Source organism: Pseudopodoces humilis, chromosome 3 (assembly GCF_049639895.1).
Source record: "Pseudopodoces humilis isolate 2021_Gansu_Grassland_sample_001 chromosome 3, ASM4963989v1, whole genome shotgun sequence".
Classification (NCBI taxonomy): domain Eukaryota; kingdom Metazoa; phylum Chordata; class Aves; order Passeriformes; family Paridae; genus Pseudopodoces; species Pseudopodoces humilis.
The window spans coordinates 69,075,749-69,094,059 of record NC_142202.1 but is presented as its reverse complement, the minus strand read 5'-3'; the positions used below and the strand labels follow the sequence as shown (position 1 = coordinate 69,094,059).

The window sequence follows — 18,311 nt, the reverse complement described above, 5'->3', positions numbered from 1 at the left end:
AAATACATAAATACTTTTGGTATGTACTAAGACTTAAATTTTCAGTGCTGTAGAGGTAGGCACCTGAAATGTATTTTTTTTTTTTTATGAAACAAAACCATTCTTCTGTCCATCCCTGTATTGAGTTTTGTGCATTAAATTTCTTGATTTGAGAGCAAAGTCTGTTGAAATCCTCCATCTAATTCAGCCATGTTTGCTGAAGTGACACTGTATGGATGGGTGAATGTTATGTTCAAACTGGGTGGGCTGGATACAAGACCAAATCTCCTGTATCGATTGTGTTTCTGTTTTTCCTGTACAGCTATACTTACTGGTGGACCACAGGTGTGCTAAAGCATTTACCTCTTCCTTTTGATGAAGGTAGGACCTATATTTGCTCCATGCCTTGCAAAGTATCTTGAAAGAGAAGTTTTAGTCACAAATGCTTTTTAACTGGTTTAGATCCCAGATCTGAAAAAAAAGAGTGTTTCCATAATGGCTTCTAAATACTTCTCCACTTTCTCCCCTCTGCAAGGAGATAGCATTTTTCAGTTGCAGGTTGCAAGAGCTACCTAAGTGGCTGAAACTTGACTTTCATATGTTTATAAGCCAGGGCACACTTAATTATTTTTTCTTTTTTTCTTGTCTATTAGCATATAGTTATAGTCTGTGCTAGTGGTCCTATTCCTGTTGAAGATGACACAATATAGCTGGTGTAGATAGTCCTATTTCTCTGGGGTACTGCAGGGCATGTTTCATTAGAAATAGTCATCATGAAATGAAATCAAATTATAGTGGTTGATAATGCATATTTATTAAAGATGTGCAATGCATCTTCTTCATGTCATATTTCCTTGTCTCAGAGGGGATATGACTGTAGGAAAAAGTTGCCTGGTATGGTGGTCAGGTGAGCAGGCTACGGTTTGATTAGATTTTTGCAAGAGTCAGTAATTGCTAGTAAAAGGATTGGGTTTTTTTTTCACCGTCAGTGACGTGTGCTGAAAACAGACGCAAGTTGACAGTGAAGAAATTCCACAAATACGAAGAGGAAATTGATATCCACAATGAGTTTTTTAGGCCATATGAGTTGAGCAGTTTTGATGAGACCTTCTGCTTGGCAATGACCAATTCTACACGGTATGTTGGGATGTTTTGTGACTCTAAATCCTTGACTGGAGGTTGATTTGGTGTGCATTAAATATGCATTTGACTTATTTGGTTAAATATGTGTAATTTCAAATTTAGCGAAGTTCTTGAAATGAAATCACAATGCTACTTTGAAATGTTACTCTATAAAAAAAATCTATTAAAATAGCAATTAGATTTCCAATTATTTTTTCTTGTGGAATGCCTAGTGTCTGGGCACTTGATGGCTGAGAGATGAACTTTGTTGACTCAGTTCACAGAGGCTACTTTCAAAACAATTATTTTCTCCTTGTTCTGCTCTTGTTTTGCAGTTGTTTTCTTCAGTTCATCTGGTTCTCACAACTGATATTTTTGGGTTTTTTTGTTGGCAGCAGTCAGCTGGATATTCTGAACATAATCTGAATCATGGTTTGGCTAAAGATTTCCAGGCAAATTATATTTCATGTAGCTGTTTGACCCAATTTGTGTGTTGGCAGCATTTTGAAAACAATGGACAAAGCCCCAAGTTACCAGTCTTCTTCAGCACAGGAATGGGGCACAACACTTTGGCATCTTTGGCAAGTGGTGATACTTGCAGCTGTTTTATGGAACTAAATAATGCAACTGAAAGTTTTTTAAATACGTAGGTAAAATATACACCAACTTGAAATTATAAAGTTAGAACTTAATATATCTTTATGATGATTTTTTTTTTTAGTTCACAGGTAGATGTTAGAGGTGATTCTTCCAGAAAATTTAAAAATTTTATGTGTTGCACTTTGTTCATGGATACTTTTTCTTTTCTATTTTGGCAGAGATTTTATGCCTAAGAATGTGGGAATTGATCCAAGTCCGTTTACTGTTCGTAAACCTGATGAAACTGGAAAATCTGTGTTGGGGTAAGTCTGAAGTCAGAAATTTTGTTCTGGTTTAACAGTAATGAAATTGTAATGAAAATATATAAACTCCTATGAGTGTGTCTGTGAAGCATATTCTGTGTTACATGGGAAATAAAAAATTCATTTGAGTTATACTGCAGAATTGCACACTTTGAAAATCACACCTAATCTGAGATTTTTATTTGACACTAGGAATTTTAATACAACTTGTTTAATATTTTCTGTTTTCTCTCATTCCTCAAAGTGAAATTCATGAGACGATTTTATCAATAATATACAGAAGTTATTAAAATATAATAATCTCTTCATCTTTCTGGCAACTCTGTTCTCTATTGGAGTTGCCAGCAGTGCATATTTTCTTGTTGTCTTTAAAAAAATTATGAATTTTTCATAAATGGTGCATATTCTGAAATAGCGATAAATGGCAATTTCAGCATTCTTTGATAAAATACGTTATTAAAATGTTTATGGATAAAATTATATAAAACAATCCAGCAACAGTTGCTGGGACAAATGAATGTTTCATTTAGCTGCTTTTTTATTCTGGACCTGCTTTGTTACTCTCTTTATTCCACTGCTGTGTCCCACAAGGGCTGTGTAGAATCTTCATCAATTCATTCTCTCTTTGTAGCTCATATTAAGGAAACCTTTTGTCAGTAGCTACTGTGCTGTCACAACATTATAAGTTCCTCTGAAAACTTGCTGTTCTGTGAAACACTAGAACATTTGACTGTCTCATGTGTTCTGATCCTGAGGGTCTCATTGTCAATAAATGTTGAGAATAGACTGTGCTTATCACCCGTAAGACTTCATTTCATGCTACTGATTCCCTGGGAATAAACAGGAAGACTGTTCAACTGTTGCACAGTTTATCTCTGGTAAGAATTTGAGTTTATGAGTATTTTGAGGATAAGCTTTATTCTTCCACTTTGGTAGAATGTCAGATTTTGGATTAATTTGTCTCTAGGTACTCCATTAAACAGTTGACCATTATATAATTTTCTCAGTCACTTTTATTCTAGCTCTTCACTGTAAATTTTAGGGATTGATGTGAGACAGAGAATCAGCTCCATCAAAGCCACATTCCAGGACTCCCTGCATATCACTTACAAGGCTTTCCTTTCATTGACTGTGTAGTAATGTAAAACGTTGATTCACTCTTGCACCTCACCCACATTTAGCTTTGCAAAAGGTGGTACCTTTGCCTTGATCATTTGGCATGATATTTTGATCTAAGACATTTCTGAAGGAAATTTGGTGATCTCTTTTTGTGTGTGTAGACGATCAGGTCCCAGACATGCTGATGTAATGGGAGTGGGGTGAGGATACACTCTTAGCAGTGTTTGGCTACTTGCTCCATTCCTCAGCTTTCAGAAAGGACTGCTTTTCTTGTGACCTTCACCTCATCTAGAAGAGTAGGGAAAAATCCCTTTGCTTTCCCTAAAAAGAATGCTTATGTCTTCATAACTTCCTGTGAATTTCAGTCCAAGGAAGTGTCAGGTTCTTCCAAGTCAGAAATCAAACTCTCTCGCGGTGCTGTTTTCCCCAAAGCATTTGTTCCAGCTCTAGGATTTCTTATGATACAATAATGTCCTAGGGGGTGGGGTGTGCTCTCAGATCACAACCTTTGGAAGGACTCTCTTACATCTTTATATGTGTTCCTTGAGCGCTCAATGCATAACTAATTCAGTTCAGGAATAAACTGCTGTGTGAGTTTCACTTCAAGAGGCGGCATCTGTAACAGTTGTGGTGTGCTCCACTAGGGCTCAAGTGATGCTGATGAGAGCACTAGACCTGCATCTCCAAATAGCATTTGCATCAATCTTTGTGCTCGTTTCACAGCCTCTAACATGCTGCTGTCTTCCTTTAGAATAAGTCACACACTGTCTGTCAGTGATACATGGGACAGTCACTGCAGCAAGGAAGAGATGTTCCTTCCCTATTTCCAGTGATAAACTGTCTATTCATTAGTTAATGTCTATTCATTAGCTGCCTTCCCTGAAAGATTGTGACAGTGTCTGAGAGGAAATTGCAACTAAATATTCTTCTGTGGCCAGTAGGAGAGGATGTGGAACACATAAGTCTGGTATGATTTCTCATGGGTGCATACAGTTAAATCCTGTGTTAGCCTACTTGCATAGAGATGCTGTACCTTGAAGGTTTCTTATAAATAAGGCATCTCTTTATATTGACTAGAATTTCTTGAGCGAGAAATATACTGCATCAAGAAATGTTGCTGATTAAAGAATTAAATTGAGGGAAGAGGTATGGAAAATAAGGGAAAAAAAAGTGACATTACCATTAAGGTTTGGAACCATTACCATTAAGATTAAGGAAGCTATTGGACGGGATGTTGTTATCAATCAGAAAGTGAAACTTTTTCCAAGATCAAAACCAAAGATATTATGCCTCAATTATTTTTTATTCCTTTTTGTTTATTCATTTGTGGGGAGGGATTTATGTAAAGAATCAGAGAACTGGTGGAGAAAAGCTGACAGAATCCTTTGGGCTTTCTTTAAATGCTCTGGAATAACGAGATTGAAGAAGACAAATCAATCGGGGATTTTAAAAGATGAGCAAAAAGTTGCCCCAGAGGTTAAAACTTATTTCCCTGGAAAGATTGTAACCAAGATTAGGAATTTTAAATATTCATTGCTAAGATCTTGCTGATTTCATAAATACACACTGCCTTTCCTAATAGGAACAAAAATAATAGAGAAGAAACTGTGCTGCAGCGCAAAACAGCTGCTAGTGCTCCTCCACCCCCAAGTGAGGAAGCAGTGTCAAGTAGCTCTGAAGATGATTCTGGGACTGATAAAGAAGATGAGGGTGCTGTTTCTCAACGTTCAACTCCAGTAAAGGTGACTGATACAGGAGACAATACAAAAATCACAGAGGTAAGAAATCACTGTGTTAGGCAAGAAGGTTAAAAATTCACACTTCCTTAAAAATGCCTTATAGAACAGTCAGAAGTAAAGCACTGAGAAATTTAGTGACAAAGGTCCCCAGTGTAATTTTTTCGTGTAGATATTAGCATAACTGCAACACAACTGCTTGTTAACCTTTGCTGTTGTTTTTATCACATTATAGTGAAACACAAATAGCATAAAAAAAAGAAAACTACTGTCAGAAAGCTATGGCATTTGAAAGGTATTTGGGTCATTACATCACGTAAAATACACTCACGTATGAGTGTGTTAATTCAGAGCAGTAACACATGTCTGATTATTGCCCATTACCATGCTCTGCTACACATCATTAGGTGTCCTTGGAGCATGCAAATGAGATTCCTTTTCTCTATGGATGTACTTGATCTACCTACTTAATCAACATTTAGTCCATAGGAGTCAATCTGGAGCAACCCCCTTTAAAGAGATGTAATATGAACCTGAGGTCCTGAGAACCACCTCTTGGAATTACAAAGTAATTCCTTTTAAACTATGCCACTTGCTTAGGTCGATTAACTGCAAATTAATGTTCATTCTGTCTAAATTTCAACCTAATTTATGTGAACACTTTTAAATTGCTGTCTCATGATTATGTGGTCTGGCATTTTAAAAAACTTAACTAGCTTCAAAAATGTGCGTGAAAATGTTACCACAGAGGCCCTGTGCTATTACTGCTACTAAGGTTGCAGATAATGGCAGTGAATAAAATAGTGAAATAAATTGCATTTGCCCAGTCAGATGGAAAGAATGTATATTTTCAGTTGTGGGCTATTAATCTTTTTTTGCTAGCATAAGTCCCATTTTGTTGGAATCCCTTAGGTGCTAATTTAATGAAAATATGAGTTGTATAAGGAATTATGGAAGTATCTATTTTATTTGTTCATGTAATAGTTCTTCAAATTCTTTCTTGTAGATATCCATTTTGGATACCATTGAAATTGTCTTAGCAAAAGGTTATGCTAATGTGTACTATAGAAGTTTGGAAAATACTTACGTTGTCTGGCAGGGTTGGTTTTTTTAAAGTCACAGCTCATTTAAATGGTTATAGGATTGTGCATGTTATCACTTCTGAAGAAAATTGGGTATTTATGACCTTAGCATAAAAGGTAGTGCCTGATAGGCAACAGACAATTACACTTCCTTCTATTTATTTATTTATTTATTGCCACGATTAAAATTTTGATTCTATTCAGTCTTTAGCCTAGGGTAGTGTGTTCTCAGATAATGGATTTTCAGCCTTCAATAGTGCAATAGTGTCTTCTTCCTACTCCAGTACAAGCACATTTATTTATTTGTGTTTATGCAAGGTATTTTATCTGAAAGTTTTCCATTATCTCTGAATAACAGAGTACCTGTTCTTCAGCAAATCAGATTGTTTCTATTTTTTAACAAAAATCCAAGTTGAAATTTTATTCTTGATTCCTACAGTTGCACAGTTCATGTCACATTAGTTTTCCCCTCTTGTTTTGAATACACTTCAGCACTCAGACCTAAGATAACTTTCTTAGATTTTAAAAATGCTTAAATGAAAGGTTTATGTAAATACAAAGTATGATTTGAAATATTGAATTTCAATGGCTTAAAAATTGACTGAGCTATTCTGAATTTTTAGTAATTATATGGAGAAATATATTCCAATTTATTATCACCTTTTCATGCATTGAATTCTAGTCATAATTTGCGTTGTCAATTCATGCCATTCCTTATTATCTGGGGAACTCAAAGAGCAAGTTCTTTTCTGTTCACATTTCTGAGAAGTTAATAAAAGATACATTTATACTTCTGGTCAGGACATACCTTTCTGAAATTCTTTGACTTGGAATCATTTCGAAATAAGGGAAAGCTGTCTTTATATTTGACTCACAGTCATATGTGGCTTGTCAGAAAACCCCCTCAGTTTAGCACTGAGTCACTAGACACAGTTGGTGAACTATTGCATGTGCATTGATTCCTTGTTATAGTTGACTGACATGATTGCATAATGTATAAAATAAAAATAGTTTTGTTCAACCTAAGGTTTGTAATTATTGCAGAATTGACAGCAGGAAATGTGAAAGCAAATGTGGGAGCATGTTCTGAACGAATATGATTTATTCTATATTAAGTTTCAACACAGAACAGAATTTAATAACTACACCATTATGTTCAATTAATTTAATTTATTCGCCTAATACATTGTTTTAGCTGATTATATCTTTCAAGAATTCTTTCCTTGTTGAATAAATGCGTGGATTTATATTTCCAATAAATTATTTTCTTAAAAAAATATGTGTAAGCTAAGATTGCTGTGGATGTGAGAAACCTGTTTGGTTTTGTCTGCACTTCTGAAATTATATTTTGTTTTGTAAGGAAGTTATTTCTTAAGAGCAAACTTTCTTTAGATGTTTTTACAGTATTCTTAATCTGAATCTTTCTTATGTTCCAGAATGTAGTGCAATCAACAAAAGATGTGTATGGAGTCAATCTTTCAGATATCCCTTCAGAAGATGATCTTGCAATATATGCAAGGTGAGATAAATTTCCAGTGGTAATCGTCAAAGGACAATTTGAGCTAGTTAAGTGCAGTTTGTCAAAGTGCTGCCTTTGATTAAACTAATTTAAAGGAGAAATTTGTCTATATATGCCATGTCTTTCAAAATGAGACTATTTTCAGCTGTTTGTGTCAATTCTGATTTCAGTGGAAGCTATGCAGGTGTTTCTGAATGCAAAATTTGGAGCTTAAATCAAATGAAAGATGCTTCAAAAGAAATAACTGTCACTTGAAATAATCCTAGAAATTAATAAGTAAATTCATAGGAATTCCATATTCCATTTTTAAGTAAATTCCACAGGAATGGTTCCATGATTGTAAGCTTTGTAAACTGTGGGGTTTGCATTTTTCAAGTGTTGAATTATTCCAATTCAAGTCAGTCACAATGAAATAGCTTGTTTTGTAAAAACTCATATAAAATAATAGAAGTTGTCTTTTTGTTTAACATGGTGTCATATAGGGGTCTAAGAAATCTACACCTCATCTCAGGAAAGTACTGTGTGTATATTGAAATGAATAGTTGTGAGACATGCATTGAAATGGCCTTGTCTGCATTTGTTTTTATTTTCTAATGTGTAATAGCAGTAGCTACCTTGTTATATTTGAAACCTTTTAAATTTTTAAGGAAAATTTTAATTCACTGTGATATCTTACTTGATGATATGTGGTGTTTCATCCTGACTTAGTTCTTTAATCCACTCAAAGCATTTTTTCTTTTTATTTAAAATTACTTTTATCTTACCTTTTCTTTGGGTGAAGCTATTTCTCTTGCACTCTTCTGTTCTTTAAAATTCCCATTTCTACCTATTTCCTACAAGCTGAGTCATTTGAAGATACTACAGTTGAATAGGGTGAAGGAGAATGGTTTCTCATTATATCTGAGATTTTTACCTTCAGCTATGCCTCTACCTTTGTTTCTTTTTTATTTTAACCCTGGAAGATGGATGCAAATTTGACAACTATCCTTTGATACAGCAGGTAGTTATTGTGGTTCTGAAAATGGCCAAGTGTAAGCTGGTATCTACTGTGAGTCTCTCTCTGCAGATGAACAACTCTGTGTTAACATCCAGAACTGCAGCTGCTTCCAATTTCATAATTTCTTCAGGCTGGACTAATGTTCAATCTATTGTTAATATAAAACCATAAGCACCTTGGAGGCTTTGAAGCACCCTATTTATATCCTTTTTAAAAAAAAAACATAATAAACCTTTCATTTGCTTCAAGCAATGCAGGTTTTAAAAATAGAAAAAATTACAAATTCTTTATCTCTTTTAGCTAACAAGACAGTGCTATTTCTGGTCTGGTGTGCTGATTTATGTAATAAAGGATGTCAGTAAAATCTATACTTTCTAAGATGTACATTGCTTGAGAATAGCAGCAATTTCTTTCACAGTATGATTACAGTTCTCACATCAAGCCTTTTTCTGTTACTGTAATAAGGGAAATGAAGATGTAAGATCCTGACTCCACGTGACATCGCTGGACATGTTACATGTTTTTTCCTGATTAGGATTAGGGTCTCACAGATTCAAAGTACTTCAGGTTAAGTTGCTTTATATCAACTGATCTATATTAAGCCTATTTGCAAATGCAAATTAAAAGTAATTTGGATCCATTCAGCCTGTTTTCACTAATGGCTGAGATAATTCTCATCAAAACAGAAATCACAGAAGCCCAGGTTGGTTGAATTTGGAAGGGACAGGAAGTCCCTCAAATAATTTGAGGATGTATGCTGCAGATCAACTGTGCGTGGTATCTTCCTGATGTTGGGGAACTTGCTTGTGTGCATTTAGGTCTTGTAATTTTCAAAACATTGAGTAATTTGAAGCACTGAATTAAAATACTAAGGCAATTGGTTTGCCTTTGAATTTTTTTAAGTTAGTTTCAATAGCAGGCTCCTGCACTAGATGATCTTAATTATCTTGATTTCCACATAAAATTCTCTTACTTAGTAATGTAAGTATATATTCCTTTTATGGTCAAAGTGATGTTGCTTGTCCCTGAGGCTTTTGTTTCTACCAAAACTGAATCTGAATGGAGTGGAAAGAAAAGCTACAATAAGTTGTTTAGGAACATGTTCATTTGACTTCTGTATACTCATTCCTGCAATTGGTTTTGCACTGGTAATAGTTGCTTGTTAAAATGTAGTAAATATTCCTGAACTAGACCAGTAAGACTTCTTAAGCTAGATGGAAACTCACTGTTAAGAGAAACACTCTGCCTCAGAAAATTAAACTAGTAAATCGCAACTGGCATTTGCTTGTCTCTTCAGTGGCACAGCTGTGTTGGAGAGTGAACAAATTGAGTGCAAGATAGCTACATATATTTACATTTGAAACCTTCTGACTTTTCCTTCTATTCTGAGTGACTAAGATTAGTGATAAACTACTTTTCAGAAGATTTTTTTCCACTTCATTGCCAAGAGAAAAAAAACCATGACAGTATTTTCCACTGGCAATGTCTTCCAGCAAATATTTGGAGATGGAGAAATTGTCCCAAAAGGTTGTGTTTGTAAATAAGTGATCTGGACTAACAGCGTTTCAGATGAATAAACTAGATTGGATTCAGCAGAGGACTAACTTAAATCTGAAACTTGAGAGACTTTGTGTCTTTTGCTGATTTTTCCATAGGCTGTTCCTCTGACTGATTGCTTTGAGAAGGACATAGGAAATTGACTGTAGAGGGCCGTGTGTTTCTTAGGGGAAGCTTGTTTCTTCCCGTGACATACTAGGTGACACAAATGGATAAGCAAATCATTTTTCAAAGGAGGTTCTGAGTTCATGCATGCACCCTCTATGAACTTCTTAAAATCTCTCTTGTTCACCAGACAAGTACATCATGATCAGTGACTTAAACAGCATGACTCAAAATCTCATTTCTTAGTGTCATTTTCTTTTGTTTGATGATTTTTGGGGGATAGTTCCTTTATTTCTTAGATTTAGTCTTCAATCTACTGCTTTTCACAGGTTTGTTCAGCTGGGACAGAGCCAGCATAAACAAGACAAGGGCAGCCAGCAATATTGTTCAAAACACCTCTTGGATAAGGTCATAAATTTGTAAGTATTCTTTTTCTTTTTCCCTTTAGCTTGATTTTGCTTATGTCATTAGATATGAAAAGTGATCAGGTAAATTTGATGTTAAATTGCTTGAGTGTCACACTTCCATTTTCTTTACTGCATAAGGGGATTCAATGCATAGCATGAAGAACTGTCTTTTTGAGGGTTTGGTTTTTGTTTCTATTATTTTGGGGAGTTGTTTTTCGTTTTGTTTTTTAGTCTTTGTAGTATCATGGGGGTTGTATTCAAAAGTATTAGCAATCCTGAATTAACACAAAGTGCTGAATCTACTGAGTGTAGAGGGCAATTTGTTCTTGCGTGTTCTTCACTAAAAAATGTTCAAAGCTGCAACTGAATCTTCTTAGTACAGCTGTATAAAAAGGGTCATGCTGTTATCCAAATGTCATACTAACATTGAATCAGGTCTTACAATTTAGATGATCAAGTACAACTTTGCCAGTTGACATCTTCCTGTACTGCAGGCAGCTTAAAGTTTCACCAAGGCAAGGCAGAATTTTATTTACTTCTGTCACTGGGAGTACACGATCCTTTATCCAACAGCATGGCCACTTCTTAGAACTGCCAAAACTTCTCTGCAATGCACTGATTTACAGAAGCCCCAACTTTGTTTCCTGCACTGCCTCTTGTCCACCCCTCTGTGCTGGTGAAGTGAGGAAGCCTTGAACATAGCATTTATACCTAAGCAGGGAGAGAGAGTGGGTGAGTCTCAGTTGGGCTAAGAAAGAACGACATGAAACAGATGCAATGCTGTGTATGAGACAATACTGTCTGATAGCAGTGTTTATTCACTTGGTATTAGCTACAATGAAAGTGGTAATACCACATTTGTAGGTAAATGAGCCCATAGTTTTATAATAAAACATGCCTAATGGGTATGAAAGTAGTAAATTAGATTGGAAAACTGTAAAACTGTTTTTCAATATGAGGGAGCAAGCATGAATGTTTTAAATTGACATGTTTATTAATAAAATATTTTGTAAGAAGAATATTTTTGCTATGAATAAAGGCAATTTCTTTTTTGTAATTGCAGAATCTCCCAGCATGTAAGACAGTGTAGGAGATAATAATTCCTTTCTTATCCCTTTAAATACAATTTTTTTCCCAATGCTGAGCATCTGTAAAATGAAGACATTAAAGAGAGTCCCTACACAGAATTCTGGTGGTTTTGGGATAGTCAGATGTTAATTTTTCTCTTTTCCCAAGTGTAGTTTCCGTGTGTTTCTGAATAGTAGAAGTGTAAAAGTCATAGGGCACAAAAATCTGTGCCTCCTGTTACTCCTCCTGTTGAAGTCATGTAGATCATCTCTCTTGCCACTTCTAACAAACGTGTTCCTCTGTGCAGATCAGAGAGGAAGTAGGGTATCTTAGAGCTGATAATTTCTTTTTTATTACAGTATATCCCCTGACAGCTTAAAAATTTTCTTTGGGTTTTATTCTGTTACTTTTTAAAAATGTTTAAATACTGTTTGGATGGTGACAGATTGTTCTTTTAGTTAAAGTCATAAATGTAGCCATTCTTAAAAGGCATGTTGTTCAACTCTGAAACAAGGAAGCTTTTTTTTACTGAGTTTAAATTACAGCTGTGAATCAGGAATTTCCTTGGAGAATACTAACATTTTAGAGATAAAATAGAATGAACATAAGTGTACTCAAGATTAGGGAGAGAGGGAGGGTTTTCAGTAACAGCATGTGAGGCACAGCTTGTGCCTCTTTCTCAAGGAGCTCTTGAAGAAATTGAAAAATTATACTAACTTTTATTAATTTGATGTTAGATGCCTTTTAAATTGAAAAAAAAAAAATCAGACAAATTTAATTCTCCAGTGGTTGCTTCGTATATGATACAAATGCAATCAAACCCTAGTTCTTTTCATAGTAAAATTAAACACTCAGTCTAAAACTTTGGTTTCATATCAGCAGTGAGATATAATTTAGGCTTAGGTTAGTTGTCTTTTCCACACTTCTCAAGAAAATCTTTTTTAATAACCCCACATTTCACAATTTTAAACACTTGACCATTTTAATCAAATACATGAAGCTGCTACAAAAGAAGAACTATTTCTTATTTTTATAATATCTATGCATTGATATTGACAAATTCAAATATGAATTGTATAAATACTGAAGAGAAGGTTCTGGCTTAAATTTAGGAACTGTAAGTATAGACTAGAAATAAAATATGGGGACTTGAACAGGGACCAAAGTGATGCAGAGAAATAATAGTGAGGCTGAGTGGAGGATGTGGAAGGATATTGAAATTCTTCTTTTTGTTCTTAGAAATTCCATGAAGGAAAAAATGATGGAATTTTAGTTAGAGCTAAATAGAGCTAAACAGAGCTGGACCACTTTTAGCACAATCTATTATAATGTGAATGAAGAGAGACTCTAAGTACTGTAGTGTAATTACTGTTGGCTGACACACTGCACCTGTTCCTAATTCCCTAATTCCCTAGTGTTCATTTTGGTATGATGTAAATAATACTGTTGTAAAAATACACTCTCAAATCCTTTTCAAATGTGCTTCATACATTTATCTAGGAGTACAAGAAACTTTATTCCCCCCTTAAAAGGGAATTGAGTGTTTTGGTTCCCTGTAGCAAAAAAGAAGAGTGTGAGCATGCTTAAATATCCTTGTACCAAAGTGTGGCTGGTGAATACATGAGCATCTGAGCTGTTTTCAGTGCCTCTGCTTCAGGTCGGGTCCTAGAATGCTTTGGGTTGGAAGGACTCTTAAACACCATCCAGTTCCAACCCCCTGGTTGGAAACTGGGCAGAGACACTTTCCACTAGACCAGGTTGCTCAAAGTCCCCTCCAGCCTGGCCTTGCCAGGGATGGGGCAAACACAATTTCTCTGGATGACCCATTCCAGTGCCTCGCTGCCCTCACAGTGAAGGATATCCTTCTACTGCCTAAGTTAAACCTGTCTTCTTTCAGCTCAAAGCCATCCCCCTTTGTCCCATCACTTCATGCCCTTTAAAAAAGTCCCTCTGCAGCTCTCTTGCAGCTCCCTTTAGGCACTGGAAGGTGCACTAAGGTCTCCCTGGAGCTGCCTTGTCTCTGTGCTGAACAACCCCAACTCTGTCAGCCTGTCTTTGTAGGGGAGGTACTCTAGCCCTCTGATCATCCACATGGATATTTGCTTAGGATTCAAGCAAGGTGAAGAAATACATTTTGTTTACTTTTTAGATATACTTCAGAGACTTGAGGATAGCTAATCAGTGTGGAAACAAATGCAGTGGCTTTCTGGTGACTGCTGTGTCTGAGAGCTAATCCATATCACCATGCACTTTTCCTTGGAAGTATGGAACATCCTCATTATAAGTGAAGGTTTTAACTGTATCTTTTACTGTAGAAACATTGATACTCTTGGTGAAACCATAACACCAGGAAGCCTACTCACAAATGGGATGAAAATAATGAAAATGGCGTGTCAAGGGTGCTGTCTGTCATGACACAAAGTTTATGTTCCTATCTATGTAATTTTCACTGGAAGGCCATAAAGCTACAGGTTTCTAAGGAAACCTGATAGCCAAGTCATAAATAACATGCTCTCCATCATGACTATTGTAAGATATTAAACTTATTAAGTAGAATAGATTTTTACATGAATATGTTAGAGAAATGGCTTTTAATTAAATGACTGGATAATACAAGCACTCTACAAATAGTTACAGCTTAACATGGGGTTATTAATCAAAGTTGGCATGTATGAACATGCGGTTCTTTCAATATATTTTTATCATGTTGATGCAAGTAGGAGGAAAATTGAGATTCAGTTATTAAATGCACAAAATTAAATGCACTTTGCTGCCCAGCTTCCATTGTACCTAAGGAAAGGATTTTTGAGTCATTAGTGCTTCAGAAATGTCGTATCTTTAGAAACCAATCAATAAATAGAGAAGGCATCAATTTAGTGCTCTGTTTTGCTCTTTTACTTAATTCTCCACTTGCTAGTGGACCAAACAGACTAGTTATATTTGAGTAAGTGACATCTTTTGTTGTTAGATGGTGACATTAATAAGTTAGTACAGTGTGCTAGTGTCAAATGCCATTGCTAGAGTCTCAGTTTGGATGCTTTACGCTGATTAAGTACTGCAGGAACTATGGATGTTTTGAAAAGCGATCTACTTTTAAAGCATCTAAACTAATGTTTTTAGCAGTTCTGAAAGCAACTACCTTAAATAAACTAGAAGTGATAATGAGAAGAAACTCTCACATTGTTGAGGAAAAAAAAAATGTTTTAGAGTATGCAGCCAATCTCTGTGGATGACCAGTGATTTTATTGTCTCAAGTTCAATAGTATACTTTTATAAGTAATTCTGTCATAGCAGTCAAAGAGTAATCAACTGACTGTATGGCTATGCAAAGTTGAAATATAAAATGAAAATGTATTACTTTAATTTGGAAACCTTTTTGTTTTATATACTGTATTCCAGTTGTAGTGAAATATTAGGCACAGTATATCCTACATGACACACTGCTGTAAGACTAATGAACTGTCACATGATGCAACATCCAAAATACAATATATTTTACTAAAATAAAAGGCTGCAAAATGAGGGGGCAAGAGTTTTTGGTCCTTTTAATGGAGCTCCTCATTTAGAAACAGTGTCAAATATTAGTTTGTGCCCATAATGCAAGTAGAAGTTTATTAAGGCATTTTATTTATAGGGGGGTTTCCCTTTGCTTAAGTGTTCCGGTTCTTACTTGTTTTTTTACCTTCAAAAGAGGAGATTCTACACATAAAAATAACTTTTTGTATCCTGAAAAGCACACAGGTAGTGAGTCATGACTGTGGCTTCTGTAGAATATGACAATGATACTAATATCTGAATCTTCATTGCATTTGGGCTGGTTGATGTTTGCTTTATGAAATAGTGAGTTTTGACAGTAAGTTGCCACTTTGCTTTCTTAACCGAGAAGTTTTGAGCCCAAAAATATGTGTACATAAGGATTCAAGTATGGTATTTGCTGAATGAAGATTTAAAAAATATTTTCATAAAAATATCTGAGTGCTGTTGCTTATAATAAATTGTCTGTTTCCTGATAATTAGATGGAAATTTCTTACCTAATTAACCCTTTCTCTGTGTTGGCTCAGAGTATAATCACTTGCTATAATTGTTACTAAGTGAATAGCTCCATGAAGTCTTTCTTTTTTCTGCTATAATGCATGGCACAGATCTACTTTAGCTGGGGTACTTACTGACCGTAGCAGATCTGATGAAGGATGAAGAAATGAGGGCAGGGCAAAGGGAAGTGAGAAGGTATTCTGTAATGGGATTAATGACAACTTACCTAATTACCCTACTTGGAAAGCTGGGTCTTATCAGGTCTGCAGTAGTGATAAAAATCTAGGTAAATGAATTATCTACTGGGAACTTGCCCTCTCATTGACTCTCCTGTATATTTCAAGGAAAAGAAATAATCCTCTCTCTCTCTCTGTGGAAAATTTTTACATAAAGCTTCAAATATTCTGTGTGTTTGGTTTTCTTCCAGAATACCCATCTCCTCCTTTTCTCAAGACAATATTTATGAAGTCCAGCCTCCAAGAGCTGATAGGAAATCAATAGAGATTTTCCATGCACACATTCAGGCTGGAAGAGGAAACATGCAGCTTCTGGGAAGAGATGATTTCCTCATGTACAGAGAGTACATTCGAAACAGATACATGTAAATCCAAGCCAGATTCTCCTGCCAAATCTACTGTACTGATAAGTCCCAAAAATAATTTTAGAAAGGAAATCTAGTTTTGTTCTTTTGCAGTAAGGAACTTATTACTAACTTTTCTATTTATTATTCTTTACTGTTATCCATTTATTGTATTGTTCTTTAGGGGAAAATGTGGTTTAATAGCTGATTTAAAAAGTTATTTAATATCTTTTTAGCTGAAAGTGTATCCTAAGAGACTAAGTGAATAATCAGAGCTGCCAGAGCTACTAGAGAGTATGTAGCTATTTGTGGTAAAGAAAATATGGTGTCTTTAGTTTTTTTATGTTAATTTCTTATATTGTTATGTTTGATAATAAAACTGAAGTGATTTGTACACAAGAATCAGAAGAGAATAGTTTTCTTCCCCTTTTTTTCATGATAGAAAACAATCTTCTTTTACAGCAGAATATTTTCTGATATTTCTTGAGGTTTTTAGAAAAGTGAGTGCTAGAATGACTGCTTGCAAATTTCTGCCTTTTTAAGCAAAAGTGAAAAATATGTGACTTATGTCAAAATCAAAATTTGCATCAATACTAATAAACTTTGTAACCCTAATATGTGTCAAAACTAATCTCACTGGTGCTGGTAGCTACAGAATGTGTACCACATGCTGCAGGGTGAAGATGGCTTGTGGCTAATTACCACAGGTTTCTAGTAGGAGTCTGAAGATAACTCCATCACAACTGCATCTGCAAATGAGGGAATGCTCTTCACATTACTGGCTTTGGACACCTAGAGAGTGCCAAACCATCCTGTCATTTTTCTTTATGGCAGGCATTATCCTTTTGAAGCATATTCTTCCCATCCCTGTGGTTGTGCTCCTGTGAGGTGCCATGGAGTTGAAGCCTAGAGTCTCTGGGTAAAGTGGTGTTGGTAAATGACCTGATCAGCTGGAGTAGTCATGCAAGAGCAAGCAGTAGATGGGTTAGGCAAGACTGCACATCATGTCTTTTGCTTGCTAAGAGGTAAAGAGGCAGCAGGTGTCTAAATAGGTTGTTTTGGGCTTTTGAGTAAAATTTTTAAATTAAAAAAAAAAAAAAAATAAGGAAGGGAGGAATCCTACTATTTGCAATTGCAAGCTAAAATTCCCAACACTTTGTAGCCCTTTACCTTGAAGAATACTGACAGTATCAGCAGCACTACTGACAAAAAACATTTTGTTCCACAAGCTTGTACACACCATCTTTCAGAATTTTCTGGAATAGCAGAATAACTGTTTTAGGGATGCAGCCAACTGCATGTAACAGATCTAGAGAACATGTTTGTGTTCACAGTAAATTCCTTTTCAGGCAGCTACTGTAGATTTGTAGCTACTCGTTGCAAACATGTTTGCATATATTTGAATATTTTATGCAGTAAGTTGCACCTCTGTTAGTAATTCAATATACGAAAAGATGCAGTGGGTAAAGGGAAGAAAGGTTTCATGTGATACAAGTTTGTGTGTCTCAGGGAAAGACTTGCATACAGTCAATGAGAACACGGTACCTCGTAGAAGCATTTTGGTGTTCATTCTTTTTTCTTAATTGTTTTGAGCCAAATGGTTGTGTTTTAGGAGATGCAAGAATTAATTGTCACTTTAGATTACTTTATTGCAATTGTTAATGTTTTTTCCCTCGGAAAAAATAAACCTATACTGAATTCTTTTGCCCAATATGAAAATAATTAGAAGGAATAAATACTTGCTTTGAAAAAATGTAGAGCTGGAGTTTGTGTCTTAATGAGACAAGCGCACACTTTCCTTACTGCACTTAAACTATTGCAAGGAATGTTTTCTAGACTTATCACAGACCTTACTTTTGTTGTTGATAGGTACTGGTAATTCATAAAAGTTACCCTTGAAAGTAACCCACAGGTAAGTCAAAAGATGATACTCCCTTTTCAGCGACCAATGATGTTGTTGCAAAATTTAGGGATAGTAATAATTTTACAGCTCTGGGAGAAAGTATGTTTAGCCCTCAGCAATTCAGACACTCCTCAAAGAAGAGGAGTAAAGGAGATTGGTTTATAGTTCTGAGAGCTGAATGACACCTCAGTGATGGCTTGTG

General features: G+C 35.4%; 1 protein-coding gene across 2 annotated transcripts in view; it reads left to right on the top strand.

Moving 5' to 3' along the window:
- Positions 1-17,929, top strand: part of FIG4 (FIG4 phosphoinositide 5-phosphatase) — a 51,243-nt gene extending 33,314 nt beyond the window's left edge. For both annotated transcript variants that reach the window (XM_014263320.2, XM_088053458.1), the window contains exons 17-23: positions 302-360; positions 969-1,116; positions 1,920-2,003; positions 4,705-4,900; positions 7,377-7,459; positions 10,448-10,537; positions 16,054-17,929. In XM_014263320.2, coding sequence (XP_014118795.2) covers positions 302-360; positions 969-1,116; positions 1,920-2,003; positions 4,705-4,900; positions 7,377-7,459; positions 10,448-10,537; positions 16,054-16,231 — 838 coding nt within the window. In that variant the 3' untranslated portion in view covers positions 16,232-17,929. The remainder of the gene's footprint in view (positions 1-301; positions 361-968; positions 1,117-1,919; positions 2,004-4,704; positions 4,901-7,376; positions 7,460-10,447; positions 10,538-16,053) is intronic.
- The last annotated feature ends 382 nt before the right edge of the window (positions 17,930-18,311 follow it).